At 35.1% G+C, this 20,342-nt stretch overlaps 2 protein-coding genes and 1 long non-coding RNA gene across 10 annotated transcripts; 1 reads left to right on the plus strand and 2 right to left on the minus strand.

The window, feature by feature from the left end:
* Positions 1-1,213: 1,213 nt before the first annotated feature.
* On the minus strand, positions 1,214-3,366 carry LOC110925202. 7 transcript variants are annotated; one of them, XR_002584453.2, is made up of 6 exons: positions 3,031-3,363; positions 2,361-2,744; positions 2,216-2,254; positions 2,054-2,109; positions 1,860-1,933; positions 1,214-1,571 (listed from the first exon to the last, which is right to left on the minus strand). It is a non-coding gene; the product is annotated as an uncharacterized LOC110925202 (long non-coding RNA). The 7 variants fall into 7 exon arrangements; XR_002584451.2 differs by having other exon boundaries at positions 2,208-2,254; positions 3,031-3,362; XR_004883371.1 differs by having other exon boundaries at positions 1,860-2,109; positions 2,208-2,254; positions 2,361-2,936; positions 3,031-3,366.
* Positions 3,367-7,646: 4,280 nt separating this feature from the next.
* LOC110925187 (exocyst complex component EXO70A1) lies at positions 7,647-13,128 on the plus strand. 2 transcript variants are annotated; one of them, XM_022169164.2, is made up of 10 exons: positions 7,647-7,846; positions 7,963-8,058; positions 9,071-9,276; positions 9,352-9,582; positions 10,371-10,722; positions 11,204-11,409; positions 11,508-11,705; positions 11,772-11,871; positions 12,449-12,672; positions 12,946-13,126. In XM_022169164.2, exons 1-10 carry the CDS (start codon positions 7,658-7,660, stop codon positions 13,067-13,069), a joined length of 1,926 nt encoding a protein of 641 aa, XP_022024856.1. In that variant the 5' UTR covers positions 7,647-7,657; the 3' UTR covers positions 13,070-13,126. The 2 variants fall into 2 exon arrangements, with proteins under 2 accessions (XP_022024856.1, XP_022024851.1); XM_022169159.2 differs by having other exon boundaries at positions 7,666-7,846; positions 9,071-9,582; positions 12,946-13,128.
* Positions 13,129-14,964: 1,836 nt separating this feature from the next.
* LOC110925172 (general transcription and DNA repair factor IIH subunit TFB4) lies at positions 14,965-19,767 on the minus strand. The gene is made up of 12 exons (XM_022169142.2): positions 19,634-19,767; positions 17,918-17,994; positions 17,738-17,832; positions 17,410-17,656; positions 17,262-17,308; positions 17,141-17,178; positions 15,914-15,959; positions 15,780-15,833; positions 15,623-15,691; positions 15,476-15,552; positions 15,305-15,400; positions 14,965-15,217 (listed from the first exon to the last, which is right to left on the minus strand). The coding sequence occupies exons 2-12, from the start codon at positions 17,946-17,948 to the stop codon at positions 15,154-15,156; spliced, it is 864 nt and encodes a 287-aa protein (XP_022024834.1). The 5' UTR covers positions 17,949-17,994; positions 19,634-19,767; the 3' UTR covers positions 14,965-15,153.
* Between the last annotated feature and the right edge of the window lie 575 nt (positions 19,768-20,342).

The following is a 20,342-nucleotide window of genomic DNA, read 5'->3' on the forward strand; positions in this document are numbered from 1 at the left end:
ACAAATGTTTGTGTCCTTTCATATTTTCAAAAATCTCGTTTTAAAGTCAAAATTTAGGAATATAACGGAAACATGCAAATGAATCGGATAACTAAGGAACCAAGTTGTATAATCACAGAGGGTTATACTAACCTATAACCTGGTCCTAATAGAGCTCTAAGGCATTTCTAAAATATGCTAAATTGGGTCAGAACTGAAAGTCAAAGAAAAAGTCTACTTTTGCGACTTTCGGTTTCGAACCGAGCCTAAACTTGAAATTGTCGGGTTGAACATGCTTAGACATGTTCTTACATTTATTACCAAGTTATTTTAGTGTTAAAATAGGTTCCATAGCTTCTACATTGTAATTATGAACTAATTTGAAAAAATGACTTTCTGTTGACTTTTTAATATTAGGTTTGACCCGACATTTGACCAAGTTAGGGTGATAATCAGTAGGTGCCCTCTTACACTACAAAAAAAATGAGTATTTAGGACTGAAAAATCAGTAACTAATACATCAAAATCAGTCCCTAATGGTTATCAAGGACTGATTTGTCAGTCCCTGGCTAGTCTCAGATACCTAGTTCTAGATAGTGGTTTTAGTAACTAAATATCAGTCTCGATTGTGTGACACCAACAAGGACTAACGATCAGTTTCTAATACATACAAATTCAGTCCTCGATTAGTCCTCTGGTATCACATTATTTCAGTCTCGGATACGTTTCTTCAGTGACTACAAATTAGTCTCGAATACTATGACATTTCACTCTCTAATGTATTGCTTTAGGGACTGAAAACCATTCATATAAACATGTCTATATTGTCTCTAATACTTTTGGTTAAGTTTGTGATTCCATATCAAATCAGTCTCCAATAAGAAGTTTTAAACACTAATAATTAGTCCCTAATACCACATGATTTTAGTTTTTTTTTAGTGACTGAAAACTAATTTGTAATGGAATGTTATTTTAGTCCCTAATATATATTTCATGAGACTAAAAATCAATCTCTTATAATATTTTTGTCCAGTCTTCAATATATTTATTTTTCCAATGCGTTTCTTTTAAAGATTAAAAATTAATTTTTATACCATTTTATTTAGTCTCCAATATATATTAGCAATCACTAATTAATTTTCTCACAAAGACTGAATATAATCTACAATCCACTGTCATTTCATTCTCAATGTATTCAACTAACAATAGCATAACTCAATTATAAACATCAAAATGTATTCGACTAGCAATAGCATACTCAATTATAAGCATCAAAAACAATAACCGATCCAAACATATGAATGAACAATACTTAGTTAATTAATTCTAAATCGTAAAACAATATTAGATATATTAAATAATAAGAATTAGTCTTAACTAACATCCTAGATCCGGCCGTCGCTATCGTTAGAGTTGTACATCAGATCCATTAGCTCCAGCACTTGCAATTGTGGTTGTAAAAATCCAGAAACTTTGAAATCATGAACATTAATATTCTTCCCTTCATAGTGTACATTGCTTTGTCTTGAAATTTCTTATTGTGTTTCAGTCACGTCACTCGAGCCACTAACAGCACACCAAAACTCTCCTAGCTGGGCAATATAACAAATCCATAAATATAATGCAACCAAAGTAAGAGACTAAGAGTAAAACAAATCATCCACAAGCCTAAGGGTGCAAACAAGACGAGCCGAGTCAAGCTGTATAAGCTAAAGCTTGGGATCGGACTCGTTTATTAAACAAGTTTGTTTTTAGGCTCGACCTCGGTCGAGCTTTTTTTCGGACCAAGCTCGACTAGCTCGGCTCATTTGCACCCCTATAGAACCCAATCATCATCAACAACAAATATAATTCAAAATAGTGTTGGCAAAAATTCTAACCTCAAGGTGGTTCTGTGAAGAATATCCAGTCTCTCGGAAGCAAATTTAAAAATACTCAACAGTGAATTTCAAACCTAATTATAAGATGCTAATGTGAATTAAAAAGATAAGGAATGCTGAATAGTTGGAATGAAAATATAAAATCACAATCAATAAAAAGGACTCAATTTTGTGATAAAATTTAATTCCCAAACCTATGTGAACATGAGGTTGTTGTAAACCATTAGACAATAGTTGTCTCAAAAAGAACCTGCAGAAAATTTATGACAATCACATGAAGGGAACGATAGAAAAAAAGAAAACATCAAGCTTACAGTCCTACACATTGTGTTATATTACGACTACTACCTTACTACCTTTCGTGGCTTTCCATTCTTCCACTTCATCCTTGAGAACTTGATCATGAAGATTAAACTTTTAATTACGGATTCCATATAGTTATGTATAACATATTAGTAGATGAGAATTTAGATTAATAGCAAAAGTCTAGATGACACTTACATGCAACATGGTGTTCTTTAACAAGTTAATGTCGTGCCTCCAACATGGCCATCTCCTTAAACAACATGATGAATTTTGTCAACCGACACTAAGGCTGGAGGCTGTGGGGGCGCCACCCAACCCAGCTGGCACACTATAGCGCCCCACCCCGGCCATCTTCCACACCCCCGGCGCTATACAATGCTCGCTACCATGGTAACGGGCTGGAAGGGGCTCTATAAGTGGGACCCACTTGTTTTGCACCAATGTAATCTTTTTTTTTCTTTAATATGGGGCTCCATCCACACTATGCAAATTAAAGGGGGCTCCATAGCTGAGTTGGATCCTAGGTGGAGCTTAGGTGGACTTGATAAAGCCCATGGGGCTCCAACCACACCCTATAGCCTAAAAGAAATGTTTTAACAGAAATTAGCCTATTTAAAAATTATTTTTCTTTGATTCCGAACCCTAAAATCACAATAATTTCTCAACAGAGCTGTAAAATTCAAATTGAGTTTTAGAAGATATCTCCGTTTTACTAAATCTTCACAGTCTGGGTGAAGCATTTCATCGAGCATTTGGTGTGCAACTTCAAACCTTTCATTTATAAACAACATAACACTAATCTATATCCCTCAAACATACAAAATATATAAACAAATGGAACAAATAGCAATGAATACACACTTACAAAGAGGTCGCCTGGAACATGGTTGATTTTTTGTAGTAGAATCAAATCGATGGGTTGATTGCTGAGGTCGAATGACATGAAACGGTTGATTGGAGGTCGATTGCGGCTAAGCACCGATGGGTTGATTGCTGAGGTCGAATGACATGAAACGGTTGATTGGAGGTCGATTGCGGCTAAGCACAATCATATTGGTTTTAGAGAAGAAACCGATTATGAATTCTGGAAGAGAGATCGTATCGGAAAAATGAACTAGGTCTTTGGAAAGCAGCGGGAGTTTTGTAAAGAGGAGAAATTGAAAAATTTTGGGATGGAATTTCAAATTTCATGGAAATTTGAGATTTTAAGAAGAGAAATTAAAAGAATAAATCTTCCTAGGTTTTAATACGTTTATTTTATGTTTATAAAATTTGTATAATATATTAACTTATAATTATAATTTATATAAAATAAAAAATGTACTTTATAATATTAAATAAGTATATAAATGATATAAGACAAATGGAAAAAAAAATAATAGGTTTGTCTTCTAATATTAGTATGAATAAAAATTAAGTTAAATGAATCATGTTCATGACAACCCGCAAAACTCATGTGTCATTTGGATTCATGTGTTTGAGGCAATTTTGGAAGCATGTCGTTTTTTAGAGCATAAAAGGTAAATTATAATCCTTTCAAAAAAAAAAAAGGTAAATTATAATAGATCATAATGGTGTATATCATAGATGTCATAAGGACCATATTAGACACTTAAATAGTTTGATTAGATTGTAATAAGCCTTACTAAATCATTGTAGATATATATGATACACCTTAAAGGGTCATACTAGATCTTAAAGAGTCTAGTAGACGTATATGGACAATAATAGATTGTACATGCTTTAATAGATAATAGTTGACCTTAAAGTCATTATAGTTTTCAATGGACCATGATGAACTTTATTGTGTCACATTACATCTTAAAGGAATAGATTATGTTTAGGGGTGCAAACGAGTCGAGCCTATAATTAGCAGCTTATGAAAACTCGACCTCGGCTCGATTTGAGCTTTGATTCGAAAGCTCGAGTTTGGTTGTGGGTAATTATTCAAGCTCGAGCTTCAGGCTCAAATGGTTTTAATATATACTAATTATTTTATATTATTTAAATCATTTATTAATTATAAACTTATATATATATATATATATATATATAATTTAGTTATTTTTCTTATAAATTTAAAAATAATAATAATAACTTTTAATATATATTTAATGTATTAATTAAAAATATATAAATGATGGGTTGGTTTAGGCTCACAAGGGGCTCGACCTAGATAAGTGAAGCTCAGTCTCGTTTACTTAACAAGCTTATTTCCATGGTCTGGCTCAATCTGGGGCGCGTTTAAGTTCGGCTCCTTTTGAGTTTTTTTTTAACCGGTCTCGAGTAGCTTGTGAGTAGCTCGACTCGTTTAAACCCCTAATTTTGTTATAGTCAATCATACTATATAAATAGTCATATTCATATTTGGCCACAATAGTCATAATATTGGGCATCGGGGTTTGAAGATTAAATAAAAGTTCATAACTTTATACACAACAATATCAGAGTCTAAATATCATTCTCTAGTTAATTCAATTAGTTATGGGAAAATTAAAAATTGGTTTTCAATCTCTAATATGTTCTCTCTTTATTAGATATTGAAGATAAGAAACTAGCATTAGTGGCACGCAAACCCAATATCATTTGTAACTTATAAATCAGTCATAGATATTGTACATTCGAAACTGCTACATTAGTTAATGTTACTTTAGTCACTAATAGTTAAGCTGACTAAAACATCCTAGAGACTAAAAGTTGTCTTTAACCATTTCAAATAGAAAAAGGCATTTAGGACTAACTATCAACCCTAATATTGGTCTCTTACAATAATAGTTAGGAATGAGTTTCAGTCTATAATATAATTCATCAAAATGGTTGAATATGTGTCAAGTATGGACACCAAATATTAGTCTCTAATTATTTCGTCTACCAAATTATTATAAGTGATAAAATTTTCGTATGTTTGAGACTAATTTTCACTCTCGAATACTTCCTTTAAAATCGTAGAATTTGAGCAATAATTGAGTACTAAAATCAGTCCTTAATATTTCTTTTATATAAAAGGCATTCAGGACTGAATATCAGTTCCTAATTCGACTCGATATTTAGAATACTAAGAACTGATTTTCAGTCTCTAATATGTTCCCCCATATTAGGGATTGAAGATCAGTGGCCAATACATTTGCGCTTTTTTTCATTATAGATGGGACACAACCGAAACCAAAATCCAGTAGCCAATAAGTGTCCCTCCAAAAAGCTATATGGTGCAAACATATTTGCGACTGAAATTTAGTCTCAAATAAGGCGTCAAGATATTAGGGACTGATTTTTTGTCAATAAAACATGTCGCATAGAAATCAGTCCCTAATATTATTTGTAACTGATAAATCAGTCCTAGATATTTTGTATTTGAGACTAATATATCAGTTCCTATCAATTTAGTCGCTAATGGTCATTTTTCTTGTAGTGTTAGGGGTTTATTACCTACATAATTACCAACTTATATCTACCTTTAATTTAACTAAAGACTGGACCATTAGTGATTAATCATGAAGTCAAACCTTAATTCCGATAAGTTTGACTTTTGGTCATTAAGCTAATTAAAACTGAAATTAGGAGGTTAAGGACACTTACAATAGTCCTAAGCACGATTTTGGAACTTAATAGAAGTAGCTTAAGCTCCAGGAACTCCAGAGAACGTGTTAAGAATAATTTGAAGTGAGCAAGTGAAATGGTTGCAACATGAGTTTCTTATATAGGATTTGAAATCTTCCAAGATCATCCCACATTGGTCTATAAGTGTTCCCTGATGATCCCATGTGTCCCTATGCATGAAAAACCACTGGCCAAGCTCCTGAATTTCGAAAACCAGGCCTTTAAGGTGGTGCAACCTGTTGTAACAGGCAACTGTCCATTTTTGCTGCCAGCGACAGCTTTACGGACCATAGGCAAAGTCCCTTGCGGTCCGTATCCATCTCTTACGGACCGTAAGCCCAAACGGATGCGGTCCGTAACCGTCCATGAGTTTCATCGCCCAGCTACAATCCTTGTGGACCGTAAGCCTAAGCCCATACGGTCCGTATCCGATTACCAAAAGACAAAAACTTGTAAACTTTCAAGTTTTGACCATGCAATCTTTATAACTTCGAATCTTCAGTCATTATCATCACAATGGGTCCACTTGACCAGGTTTGATCCATCTTGAAAGTGTTGCCATGCATGTATGTTGATTTGAAGTCTTTGAAAGAAGCCAAGAATCCAAGAAGTTGTCGTACAAGCACATAGGATCCATTCTTTTACCATTCGAATTAATTACCACCAGAAATAACCGGACTTGAGTATATCTCAGATGTTTATAAAATATATTAAGGTTTGGGATTAATAAATAGGTCACTCAGAGGTATTAATTAACATGTTGACATTTTAATCCTACCATACATCTTTCAACTTGATCCGGGTTTATGACACGTTTATCTTCCATGACACGTGTCTTTATAATATTGGCTGTGATTTTACGAGGTGTTACAAAGGCGGCGGTTGCAAGATTGAAAACATACTTAGAGAAATCTAATAGAAACTTTTCAAAAATACAAAACTACCCATCCGCCTTTTTTAAGGCTTGCAAAATTTAATCTAATCACTCAGCCCTTGATCAAGTTAATCCAAGGGTGTTCCACACTTCTCCATTTTTTTTGGTGTTTCCCAATAAACCCCACACTATATATATAAAAGATTTTAGAGAGATGTTGTGGTGTGAGATTCATTGGGGAACACTAAAAAAGTGGGGAACAGTGGGGAACCGACTCAAACGAACTCCGACTGGACTCATTCTAGCGGCGTTGGAACCGTCTCGTCGAACCCTAACTAGGATCTCTTAACCCTAAACCCTAAATCATAACCCCTAAACCCTAAATATATTAGGGTTTGGCTTTTAGGGTTTAGCTTTAGGGTTTAGCCTTAGGGTTTAGCTTTAGGGTTTAGCTTTAAGGTTTAGAGTTTAGCTTTAGGGTTTAGGGTTTAGCTTTAGGGTTTAGCTATAGGGTTTAGCTTTAGATTTAGCCTTTAGGGTTTAGCTTTTAGAGTTTATAGTTTAGATTTTACGGTTTAGTTTAGATTTTAGCCTTATTTTTAGCTTTAGGGTTTAGAGTTTAGGAGTTAGGATTTAAGGTTTAGGGTTAGAGATCTTAGGTAGGGTTTGACGAGCTGGTTCCAACGCCACTGGAATGAGTCAAATCGGAGTTCGTTTGAGCCGGTTCCCCGCTGTTCCTCACTTTTTTAGTATTCTCCAATGAACCTTCCCCAGATGTTGTGTGTGTGAATATATATGTAATAGATTTTGTGTGTGAATATATTTTGGTAAATCATAGGGACCAACTGTACTTTACTCATAAAAAAACTTAAATTTATTAACTTGTTTAAAAACTATTTAAATATATTCAAAAAAAAATATAAAAACATAATAACTTTTTGCCATGTGTGTAGCCAAGCCAACCAGGAACGTATAAAAGCCTCAACTTCATCCCTAACTTGTTCCTCTCTGCAATTCCAAAATGGAAAACAACAACAACAAACCAAAAATGGGGTTTAACGATCTAACAATGGAAACTCTTCGTGATCGAGCCGAAACATTGAAGGATTGTCTTGCTAGAAGCCAGATCATAACCGACAGCATGACCAACATCCTCGGCTCCTTCGATCTCCGCCTTTCCGCCCTCGAAACCGCCATGCGCCCCACACAGGTTTACGCTTTCTTAACCCGTGTTATTCCGATATCTTCATGTTCATGTTCATGTTCATGTTCATGTTCATGTTCATGTTCATGATGTTGTGTCTTGTGTGTGTGTGTTGTGGTTAGATTAAGACGCATTCGATGAGGCAAGCGCATGGGAATATTGATAAGACTTTGAAGTTTGCCGATGCGGTTTTGGTCCAATTCGAGCTTGTTAAACAGGTTGGTTTTATGTTTCGGGTTTGGTTTCGGATATTGGATTGTATTTGTGATTGTTATAATGTGAAACCCTAGATATATGTTGGTAGGGTGAAGTTTGTGATAAATGGATTGAACTAGTGGGATTTGGGAATTTGGTCGGTATCGGTTAGGTTTGTTACGATACTGACACTCGTTATAGTAACCGAAAATGAAAAAAAAAATAATAGAGTTGTAATATGACAAAAAGTATGTCAGCATGTGTTTTACATGGATTGAAAACCGTGAAAACAAATGCTGACACTGGTTTTGATAACATCGATATTGGTAAGTGTTACCTGTGTTTTTGGCATGAATTGGTTTGAGAATAATGTGAAAAACCTGGATGTGTCAAAGATTGTGATTGTGTTGATAGATTGTTGTAGTTAGGGTTACACTAGTGATGTACTTATATGTAGTGGCACCAATTCTTGACACAACCCGAACCCGACACAAAAAAATAGGTTTTGGGTCGACTAACACCACCGTTTAGAAAAGGGGTCTGTTAACTGTTATATATGTGCATATGGTACAACTCAAGTCCCTAATCTATAGCCTAATACATTATCGTCTTAGGTTGGATGGTGTGGTTTAAGATAATGCCCCGCCACGTAGGAAAGGGGCTTTAACTGGCCCACTCTTTAACTAGCCTAGGGCGGTTAACTAAAGATTAAGAAAAAGAAAAAAATGAAATCTGATTGGTTGCTTGTTGCTAAGGGGATCAAACTGCGCCATCGATAGTATAGCAGCGCAACTATGTGTCACGTTCTTGTTATATCCACTTTCAAAGCTCAGCAATCTAAAATTCGTTCACATCATGTGCTTCTAAGTTTTTTTTTTTTTTTTTTTTTTTTTTTTTTTTTTTTTTTTTTTTTTTTTTTTGCCTATGTAGCATGTGTCAAAAAATTTGTCGAAAGGTCCTACCAAGTTTCGTTGATCATGTTGTCCCATATACTGGACGATACTTATGTTACATTGCTCATATGAAAATGTGTAGGCTGAGGCTGAAATTATGAGAGGTCCTCATGAAGATTTGGAGAGTTATTTAGAAGCAGTGAATCAACTGAAAAAAATTGTTCGGTTTTTCAGCACTAATAAAAACCTTAAGAGCAGCATTGGAGTGATTACTCATTCTACAACTTTGCTTCAAAAGGCTTCGTTAATGCTCGAGGAAGAGTTCAGGCAGCTATTACACGCTTGCAGGTCTGATTCCGATATCTTTCGGTTAAACTTTCGTACTGTTTTGGTTAATAAGTTGTGTGTTTGCTTATGTTTTAGTAAACCAGTGGAACCCGATCGCCTTTTGGACTGCCTGCCTGCTTCCCTTAGACCGTCAACTGCTAATGGTGACGCTGGGAAGAAAACGCATGCGGATCATAATAAAGATTTAGAAGATGTTGTTTATCGTCCACCAACTCTTGTACCGGCTAAAGTTGTCCCGTTGTTGCATGATCTCGCTCAACAAATGCTTCAAACGGGCCAGCAACAACAAGTGTTTATTATTTACAGGTGACGCTTTATATTAAGAAGTTTCTTTTTTGAGTAAACGTCAATTTGCACCTGCCCCATTGACGTTTGCATAGTTCGTCACTGTACACGCTTCCGTCCAGTAATACCCTCATGGGTGTTAAAAACATACCGGTCAAACAATCGGTCAACTGACAAAAGGGTGTAAAGTGATGAGAAATGCAAACGTCAATGGGGCTAATACAAAATTCGCAGGTTTGGGTTTAGTCTAAACGGGGTCGGGTCAGTTTCGAGTTGAACCCGCGAACCCGTTTAGCTAAACAGGTCAGGTTTGGGTCAACTCGGTCGGGTTGGCGGGTTGACCCGTTTAACCCGTTTGTATTATGTTATATTTTTTACGATATGTTTTATATAAAAAATGAAATTGGGTGTGTATTATATGTCATAATAATAACTTAAAATGAGAAATTAAATATGATTTCTTAATTTAAATGTAATTTTATTTTATACGTTTGTGTTTTTTAGTGAATTTTAATATATGAATTTGCGGAAAAAAATTTAGAAAGTAAAAAAAAAATTCGAGTTGAACGGGTCGTGTTCGGGTCAACCCGCGAATATCGGGTCGTGTTCGGGTTCATATGTATGACACGGTTTTTGGGTACGGGTTCGTATAAAATTTTCGTGTTTAGGTTGGGTTGAACCTAACAACCCGCAAACACGACCCATTTAGCACCCCTTTTGCCCCATACCACAGGGGTGCAAATTGTCGTTTACTCTTCTTTTTATGTTACAGTAGCGTAACCGTATGATCCTGCATCAATTGTTTATAGGGAAGCTCGTTCTGCGTGTATGGAAGGCAGTCTTAAAAAACTTGGAGTAGAAAAACTTAGTAAAGACGATGTCCAGAAGATGCAATGGGAGGCGTTGGAGGCTAAAATCGGAAACTGGATTCATTTTGTGCGGATCGCTGTAAAATTGCTATTTGCTGCAGAAAGAAAAGTGTCGGATCAAATTTTCGAAGGGATGGAATCGTTTATGGACCAATGTTTTGCCGAAGGAACTGCAAGCGCTGTGTCGCTACTACTTAGCTTCGGAGAAGCTATTGCCAAAAGCAAGCGATCGCCTGAAAAGTTATTCGTTCTTCTTGACATGTATGAGATTATGAAAGAGGTTCAACCAGAGGTACCAATCATATGTATACATATATAAATGGTTATAATGAGAACTAGCTGGAGTTGTCAGAACTTGAGAACCTTTTGATTTAACGGTTTTTTTTTTTAAAAAGAATTTTGGCGAAATATTTTTTTTTATGAAACTTTAAAAAAAAATTCTATACGACTTCTTACGTCGGTGTAAAACAAATTTACACCACCATAACGTTCTGGAGCTGATGACGTAAGCAGCCATTTAAACCAGTGTAAATCAAACTTGCATGTCGCATAAATGCCGGCTCGTCAATTTTTTATTCACAGATGTCTTAGTTAGATGTTAATCTACGTTTGTGCAAAATTTGGTTGAAAAACTCACACGGGAAGTAAGAGTTCTCATGGTTCTGACAACTCGGAGGAGTTCTCATCTGAACTTATTCCTATATATATAGTTATGTATTTTCACACTTTTCCTTATACAGAGTTTTTTTGTAACTTATGTTTGTAATATACAGTTCAATACATTATATGCAAGTATTTCTGCTGCTGAACTGAGGGAATCTGTTTCCGCCTTGACATTACGGTTAGCAGAGACAGCTCAAGAGACGTTTGTTGACTTTGAAGAAGCCGTTGAAAAGGACGCTACAAAAACCGCTGTTCTTGATGGAACTGTCCATCCGTTAACAAGTTATGTTATCAATTACGTCAAGTTCTTATTCGAGTAAGTTCTCATTCCTCATTCTTGATATATATATATATATATATATATAACTAAAGTTTACGTTAACATTTAATTTTTACGCTTTGTTTATAATGCAGTTACCAGTCAACATTGAAACAACTCTTTCTAGAGTTTGAAGCAATTGATCCAGATGCCCAACTGGCGAAAATAACAACGCGTATAATGCAGGCGTTGCAAAATAATTTAGACGGAAAGTCTAAAAATTATAAAGATCAAGCGTTGACTCAGTTATTTATGATGAACAATATTCATTACATCGTTAGATCTGTTCGAAGGTATCCACGTTTTCTTCGAATCTTATTTTTATTTTCTTAGGTGGATAACGTAATTTGGTTGTATAGGTCCGACGCGAAGGATATGTTAGGAGATGACTGGGTCCAAATCCATCGAAGGGTCGTGCAGCAGCATGCGAATCAGTATAAAAGAATTTCTTGGTCGAAGGTTCTTTATACTTAACCTTTTTTAGTAAAATGCCATTTTCGTCCTTGAGGTTTGACCAGTTTTGCGACTTGCGTCCAAAGGTGTTTTTTTTCCGCATTTGGATCCAAAAGGTTTGAAATCTTGTCATTTTCTTCTGGCTTGTTAACTCTATCCATTTTTCTCCCTTAAGTCAAGGGCATTTTTGTCTTTTTTGTTAACTTAAAGGGCAATTTGGTTATTTTCAGGGGTATTCGGATTTTTTACATAAAGTGAAAAAGACTGAACTGTCTTTAAGTTAGCAAAAAAGACGGAAATACCTCTGACTTAACGGAGAAAATTGGATGGAGTTAACGAGCCGGATGAAAATGGCAAGATTTCAAACCTTTGGACGAAAGTCGCAAAACTGGCCAAACTTCACGGACGAAAATGGCATTTTACTCTTTATTTATTTTTTTTGATAAGTCATATATGAAAATCAGAATGTGGAAACTTTAAAAAGGCGCGTTTTAATCTGCTACCCAACATGCCGAACCTACTAATCTTTCCACCTCTGATCTTAACCGAACCATGCTAATTGATGTTAGTTTTGTTTTATCAGATATTACAATGCCTCACGGTTGCTGGTGGTGACGGGATCAGCACTGCTGGGGTCTCTCGAGGTACGGTTAAGGAAAAGTTCAAGACGTTCAATACTCAGTTTGAAGAACTACATCAACGACAATCTACATGGACAGTTCCCGATAGTGAGTTGCGCGAGTCACTGAGGCTGGCTGTAGCCGAAGTCCTTTTACCTGCCTATAGATCGTTCAAAACACGCTTTGGGTATGATTTCATCGTTCTATTTTATTTTCTAAAGAGTAAAGAATCATGTCTTTTGTACAGGTGATTTATTTATATCAACACGCCGAAAGTGTATTTTTAATGTATGCAACATTTAAAGTCATTTTATTAATTGAAGTTAAGTTATTAGTAAAAGGTGAAAAAAATGGTTTTGGGTCAACCTGACCCGTTTTGACCGTTACCTAACCTGCTTATACAAACACGTATACTTTCTGCTTTCTTGTAGTAACATGATCGGGTGTTATAATTATGCAGACCTATGATTGAAGGCGGTAAAAACCCGTCAAAATACATCAGATTCCAGCCAGAGGATCTTGAGAGAATGCTGGCAGAATTTTTCGAGGGGAAACAAGCGCAAGAGCAAAAGCGGTTGATTTGATGAGCGTTTTTTTTTTATTGTTGAAAGGGAAGTTTTTTTTTTTTTTTAAATTCTTTTTAGTTACAAGATGAGATGAATAAAATGATGGATTATGATTTTTTTTTTCTTTTTCATTGTTGAAATGCCATCTTCTATTTTCTGATATATTCCTTAAAAGTGTTTTATTACAAATTTGCTCTATGCAATGATACTTGATGCATAATAAATATCCTAGAAGAGCAAGTTTTGTTGTTATGCCATCAAGAATCAAAGAGGTTCAAACAAAACCTTTGGTAGTATTTAAATTAAGGTATATGGTTCATAAGTGATGAGTATTTGAGCGTTTAATTACATTTTTGTGTTTTTTTTTTTTTTTTTTTTTTTTGTGCTAGATTTTTTGTACTATATTTTTTACTAGGTTTGTTTGTACTATATTTTTTGTACTAGATTTTTTATTGTATTTTTATAAAACAAATGTTTTAGGCCCAAAACATTTGTTCCCGTGAAGCCATCGCCGGGAAAGTTGGTAGAGAGAGAGAGAGCTAGGGTTTGAAAATGATGAGAACGAAGTCGTCTCTCAGGAGGAGAAAGAGAGTGGAGGGTTGTGCTTTTTAATATAGCGTTGAAGAGAGAGAGAGAGAGAGAGAGAGAGAGAGAGAGAGAGAGAGACACACTAGGTATTACTCATATTTACATGTAAAAAGTTAACGGGTTAACAAACACGACATGATTTTAAGTGGGTTTTGATAATAGATAAACATGTAGAGAAGAAAAACCTCTAGGATTTTATTAGAACAAAAAGTAAATACATTAGACAAAGAAATGCAAGACTATAAATAGATAAACTATCTAGGAATACTAGCTAAATGAGCTAAACAATAAACTCAATACAGAAAAAAACCCACTAACTTTATTATGCTAACATTCCCCATCAAACTCACAATGCCACGATACGATACCGTTGTTGTTCGTATGGTACCCATGATCAGGGATGAGCAAATGGTACTGGGTAGCAGTACCAAATTTCTCGAACTAAAAGACTATCAAACTCAATCCGGTGGCGACTTTTAGCGTTGAACCGGTATTTTTAATACAAGTACCGGTTGACACCAAACTTATCAAACTTAAAAGCTTCCCTATTGGACCAACCATTTTATTATTTTATATTCGTTTTAAAATTACGGTAAGCATTGAGAGTTTGTGATGTAAGAAACAAAACCAAGATGACCATTGGCTCAACATTCTTACATCCAACTATATTATAACATGAGTTGGTTTCCATTATGTATCTTAAATTATTTTGATGTAAAAAATTGAAAAAAAAAAAAACAATAGTTATGTAATAAGAAATAATAAAATTAAAAAAAAAAACAAATTTATACCGCAACATCCAAGACATCCAATTTTAGAGATTTAATACATTCAACATTCATCCTTTGGTAAGTGACACATTGACCCCTATCTTTTGGTAACTGACAACTTTGAGCCCTACTTTTTTCTACTTATAAACTTCACACTTCGTCTTCTCCAATATTTCAATTATTTTGTTTAAATTACCTTTCACCAATTTACACCATAACGTGTAAGACATTCAACTTTTTTTTATCTTTGACTAAGCACATTAAACGTAACATGTGTAACAAAGTCAAAAACGTGCCAAGTCACATACGGGCACCACATGTTAATGTCATCATCTGACATGTGTAACGAAGTCGCAAACGCGACGTTGCCGCCGCAACCACTAGACTCTAGAATTCGTCAACACAACAGGATCTACTATCATACACACGCAACTATAAATTTACACTAGGCGTTGTGGAGTAGCGCCCTCCTCCACACGAGCCTTTAACGCCTTGTAACACCAAAACAGAGCGTCAATGGAGGGGCTGCTAACTCCTTAGTGAGATTGTTTTCCATACGAACCGATTGTTTGGCTCATTAACATACATCTGCTCAGCAACTTCTTTTCTGATTGTTCGGACCGTGAAATATTTTTTTCTCCCATAGTTAATGCTTATAGATTGCAAAATTTCAGAACAAGAAATCACAAAGTTTGCTTACATCTATGCATTATCAAACTAAAGATTCAACTCATAACATACTCTTCAGGGAGCTTTTTTCTTCTGATCCGTCGTCGAGACGTTTGTTTGGGGCTGACCAAAAGCCGACCTGCGTTACGTACAATATATGCACCATCAATATAACATACAGCAACCGCAAACTAACATGAAAGAGAACGAAGATACAACTACTCACCCACAAGTTGAACATTTCTTGTGATGCTTACAGAAAATCGACAGGCAAACAGAGCAAATGTATCCCATGTCGATTGTGTTTTTGTGACAAAAACACCTGTCACATAATTCAATGTTCAAAATATTCATGTTGTTAAATAATATATATATATATATATATGAAGCAACTTACGAAGCACGGAAATCTACACCCACGGGTTTAGGTAGATGTAAGTAGCTGCGGGAATGTAAATCTGTTGCAAAAACCGTCTGCATAAAAAAAATTTTAAAAAATTGATAAGCCTGTCAAAATTGTGATGTGATTAATAGGGTTACACACCGTTAAATACTGAAACAATCCATCGGGCTGTTGTGGCTTCAGATATACACCTCCGGTTATATAAGAAGCCTGGCAAATACACGGATTATAAAAAATAATTTACACTCAAAGGTCAAAACAGTTACGGTCAAGGTTGAAATGTGAATGTATGTGTTACCTGTTGTAGAAATGCCGAATGTTGCGACCCGATAACACAAGAATCTATAGGCACCTGATGAAATATCATATATGCCCGTTCAAAAGTGTCAATTAATTAAAATATAGCACTAACAAAATATATAAAAGCAATACCATTGATCTCTGAGCTGAGAATATTGAATTCATGATGGCAACATATCTGTTAAATAAATAATAATAATAGAGTAAAATGCCATTTTAGTCCATGTGGTTTGGGTCATTTTGCCAGTTTAGTCCAAAGGTATCATTTTTCGCCTGTGGGTCCAAAAAGGTTTCACCGTTGCCATTTTAGTCCACTAGGTTAACTTCATCCATTTTTCATGTTAACGTAACGAGAAGGGCAATTCAGCCAATTTATATGTAACTCTGTTAACTAGAAGGGCAATTCAGCCATATAAAATGACCGAATTCCCTTCTCGTTAACAGAAAAAATGGATGAAGTTAACCCAGTGGACTAAATTGGCAACGGTGAAACCTTTTTGAACTCACAGACGAAAAATGAAACCTTTGGACTAAACTGGCAAAATGGCCCAAACCACAGGAACTAAAATGGCATTTAACTCTAAATAATATTTTGAGCAAGGAATAAAAGAATATATATATATATATATAGGGGAAAGATAAATCGAAAACCCATGTGAGTTGAGAAAACCCAAATAAACCCTATGTAACATTTTTATTTTTTTCTAAAAAAATAGGGAATGAAATATAAATGTACACGGACCTATTTATGAAAAAAAATGTAAAAAAACACTTACTATTTTTTTTTAAAAAAATGTTGAAAATTTGTATGTTACATTTTATTTGGACATATATATTATGTAACCTGAAATTTTGTAACATTTTTTAAAAAAAAACTACTCGGTGTTTTTTTGTGTTTCTTTTTTAAAAATGTTCAAATATATGTATATTACATTTCCTATTTTTTTTAGAAATGTTTCTTGAGTTTACATGGTTTTTTTACAAAGGTTTTCTGAGTTTTCGCAACTCAAGTGGGTTTTCGATTTATCCTTCCCCTATATATATATATATATATATATATATATATATATAGGGAAAGGGTAAAATGCTAACCACCTTGAGTTGTGAGAACCATGAGAGTTACAGGTGACGTTATCGTTTTCGTTTTGTAAACTTACATCAGCGTACATGAAGAATAAACACCGGCTTGGCAATTTTTTTAATTTTTTTTTACATATGTGTTTGTAACATTTTCATCTACGTTTATGCAAAAAAAATGGTGGCAAAACTCACACGGGAAGTAGGAGTTCTCACAACTCAAAGTGGTTCTTAATTGAACTGGATCCTATATATATAATAGAATACGGGAAAGAGGCATACTGTCCAGATCCATCTTGTGATCCATGCATACACAAAATCTGCCATCATTTATGACGTAAGAGATTTATCCCCATCGCAACAAGATTAACAAATTTAGTTTTAATGAACGCAAAACGATTACCCGAGGATGTGGATGAAGCGACCCAGAACGAAATACACGTTGTATGTCTGATATCATATTAATGTTATGTTAAACAATCTACGCACATACTAAACCATACATATAAAAATATATAAACACAAAATGGCGTAAATAATCAAAAGGATACAACAGAGTGCCATCGAAAGAGATCCGGAAAGCAAGGATGACCCGATCCCGTCAACCGAGTCATCTTTATTAAGCTCTTCATCTTTAGCCACAAAATCTTCCAATTTCTGCAACAGGGTTTCGAACATCGGGGTTGTGGGCCCCGAAGAAGAATCATAAATGTAATCGCAAGAGTTTAAGCCAGTCGCGATCACCATAACTTGATTCAGTTGATTTAGTAGAAGAACTGAATTTACGAACGAAAGGACCTACAATAAACAACCATAATATTAAAAAAGATTTTAAATATTTGATATAGAAAATGAGAAAGCATATGAAGTAAACTATACTTGAGATAGGAACTTGGAGAACGATAAAGGGGCGGCAGTTGAGCTCCAGAACAATGGATTTGTGTCGATTAACACCATTAGCAGGCTTACATCATCTGTGATTAAGTTGAAAGTTAGAACTAAATAATAACTAATTTAGAGTGCGTATATATATATATATATATATATGAACGAATTTACCTGCATACTGCTTTGATGAAACAGGGGTCATACTTGGTTTGTTTGTTTGTTAAGGACAGATTATCTGGTTGATCCAACTGATAACCAGAATCACAAAGTTAGTCCATAGCGTTTTGCAAAGTTTGTTTGTTCTCGCTATTAACAACACTGTATTAAATATGTTGGTACTTGGTATCATTCTTTGGGTTCACTCCTTGGTTTTAAAAAGCGAGAGGCACACAAAAGCGACGAGGTCTAAAATTGAGGCGCGAAGCGCAAAGCACAAAAGCGGTGGGCTTTTCGTACCCGAGGCGCAAGATGTTTATATAATTTTTTTTATATATCCCATACATATCCCATAGGTTTTTAGCTTCCTTTAACCAAAATATAGCTATAAGTAAGGCTTTTATACCATTTTAATTACATGTACAAGTCAAAAAAAACCAAGGTACAACAATTTTTATGCAGTAAAATGCCTAAGTTACATGAGGCGCGCGCCTCAGGCCAAAAAGCCCACAAAAAAACATCAAAAAATGTGCCTTTTGGTCGCTTCCTGTAATTACACAAGGCGAGAAGCAAAAAAGCCCCAGGCCCTGCGCCTAGGCGCGCTTTTTAAAACCAAGGTTCACTCAACTATAAGAAATCAAGTTGGTAAACATAAGAGAAAAAATGTATGCGCCAACTTAATCACATAAAAAGTACTACTGGCAAAACAAGTGGAGTGACAGGTCATTCTGGGTTAGGGTCAAAATGGGGTCGTTTTAAAATGGTCAATTTGGTTTGGGTGAGAACAGGTTCTGATCAAAATGGGTTCGGGTCAAAACAACCTGTTTTAGAAAAAGCCTCACTGAACCAATCCAGCAGCTAATCATCAATTATTAAGCCATCCAAAAAATCCAAATAGCAGTCACGGTAGCAAACAAAAATGAAAGGCTTTAAGATGATGATGGATAATCAGGGAAACAAGCATAACTAACACATATATATACATGAATTTTAAGAGACCGGCATTTCAACATTCGGGTGTCAGAATAAACACTCTTTGTAAACTAGTAGGATTCAAAATTGCACAAAATCAATGCAGTATATAAGACAACTGAAACTGCAAATTTATATTGCTAATCTGGTCAGATTTCGTTGAAGCTATCTGTAAAAGGATCATGATTAAATCATATGCATTGTAGAATGATCCTTGCTTGATTAAGATCTTCTAAGTCACGATTCAAGCCATTCAGTTATGTGGATATCCTTCCTTGCCAGGTTGAACAACATTTAGAGAGTCATGACTCATGAATCAATCTTATCAATGAGACAATGACATACTAGACTAGAAGATTAGATTCAATATAATAATATAATCCAGCTCCAGTCTCCAAATTATCATGTAAACCTCAAAATATAGTCACTTGAAACGAAAAATGAGCTGAAATTTTGTATACTGACCATAGTTGTCAATATGAATTCCCAGCCCAGGCTCTCTAATTCCCCTTTAGTTTGGATACAAATGCAAGAAAGAAACATCTTCTAAAAACTGGAATTTATCACAAGTCACATCTAATCAATCTAGAAAATGTTTCAATTTAAATTATTATTATTATTAGCCAAATGTGTAAGTAAGGAATCTTAAAAAAAGCAAGACAACAGAACAGATGATAATCACAAGTTAAAGTTCCTTCCAAGGGAATCAATCAAGCTCTAGTGAGTGTTACTACAATAGAAGCAAGGAACATTATATACCTTAAATAATAATTAAGCTCAAAATTGGGTTGGGATGGAGGAGACTATTGAAGTTAGGTTTTCGCTAACCGTCAAGTACCCAGCCAGCGGAGGAGTCCGGAGTGTTTCTTTTTACGACTTGACAAAATAATAATAATAATAGTAATAAATCCAAAATTACAGATGGGCTGGGCATGTTGGGCCGATGGCACCTTCGATTAGAGGTGCACAAACCTGGACTTTCTGGTGGATTCATGATTTGGTACATACATAAGTTTGGTTTAATGGATTTTTAGTGATTTGGGAATATGCCAACCCCCCCCCCCCCCCTCTCTCTCTCTCTCTTAACACAATCGCCACTCGCCTGCTTGATAACAATAGTTTTTACATATTAATAAGAGTGAATTTCAAGTATTGTCCTTTATCTTTATACCTATTTTCAGGCGCCGTCCTTTATATTTAAAATTGATGAGTTTTGCAATTAACAAAATCTATCTCTCTTAACAAAATCTATCACGTTTTGTCCTTTATCTTTATACCTATTTTCAGACGATATCCTTTATTTTCAAGTATTGTCCTTTATCTCTCTCTCTCTCTTGACAAAATCTACCACGTTTTGTCCTTTTGGCATAACCCAGTTTGACTTTTCAGTTAAATGAGGTCATGTGCAGATCATGTGAGGGTAGTTCTGTCATTTAATGCTCACCCACCTACCACGTGCAGACTCTCC

Source organism: Helianthus annuus, chromosome 2 (genome assembly GCF_002127325.2).
Source record: "Helianthus annuus cultivar XRQ/B chromosome 2, HanXRQr2.0-SUNRISE, whole genome shotgun sequence".
NCBI classification, from domain to species: domain Eukaryota; kingdom Viridiplantae; phylum Streptophyta; class Magnoliopsida; order Asterales; family Asteraceae; genus Helianthus; species Helianthus annuus.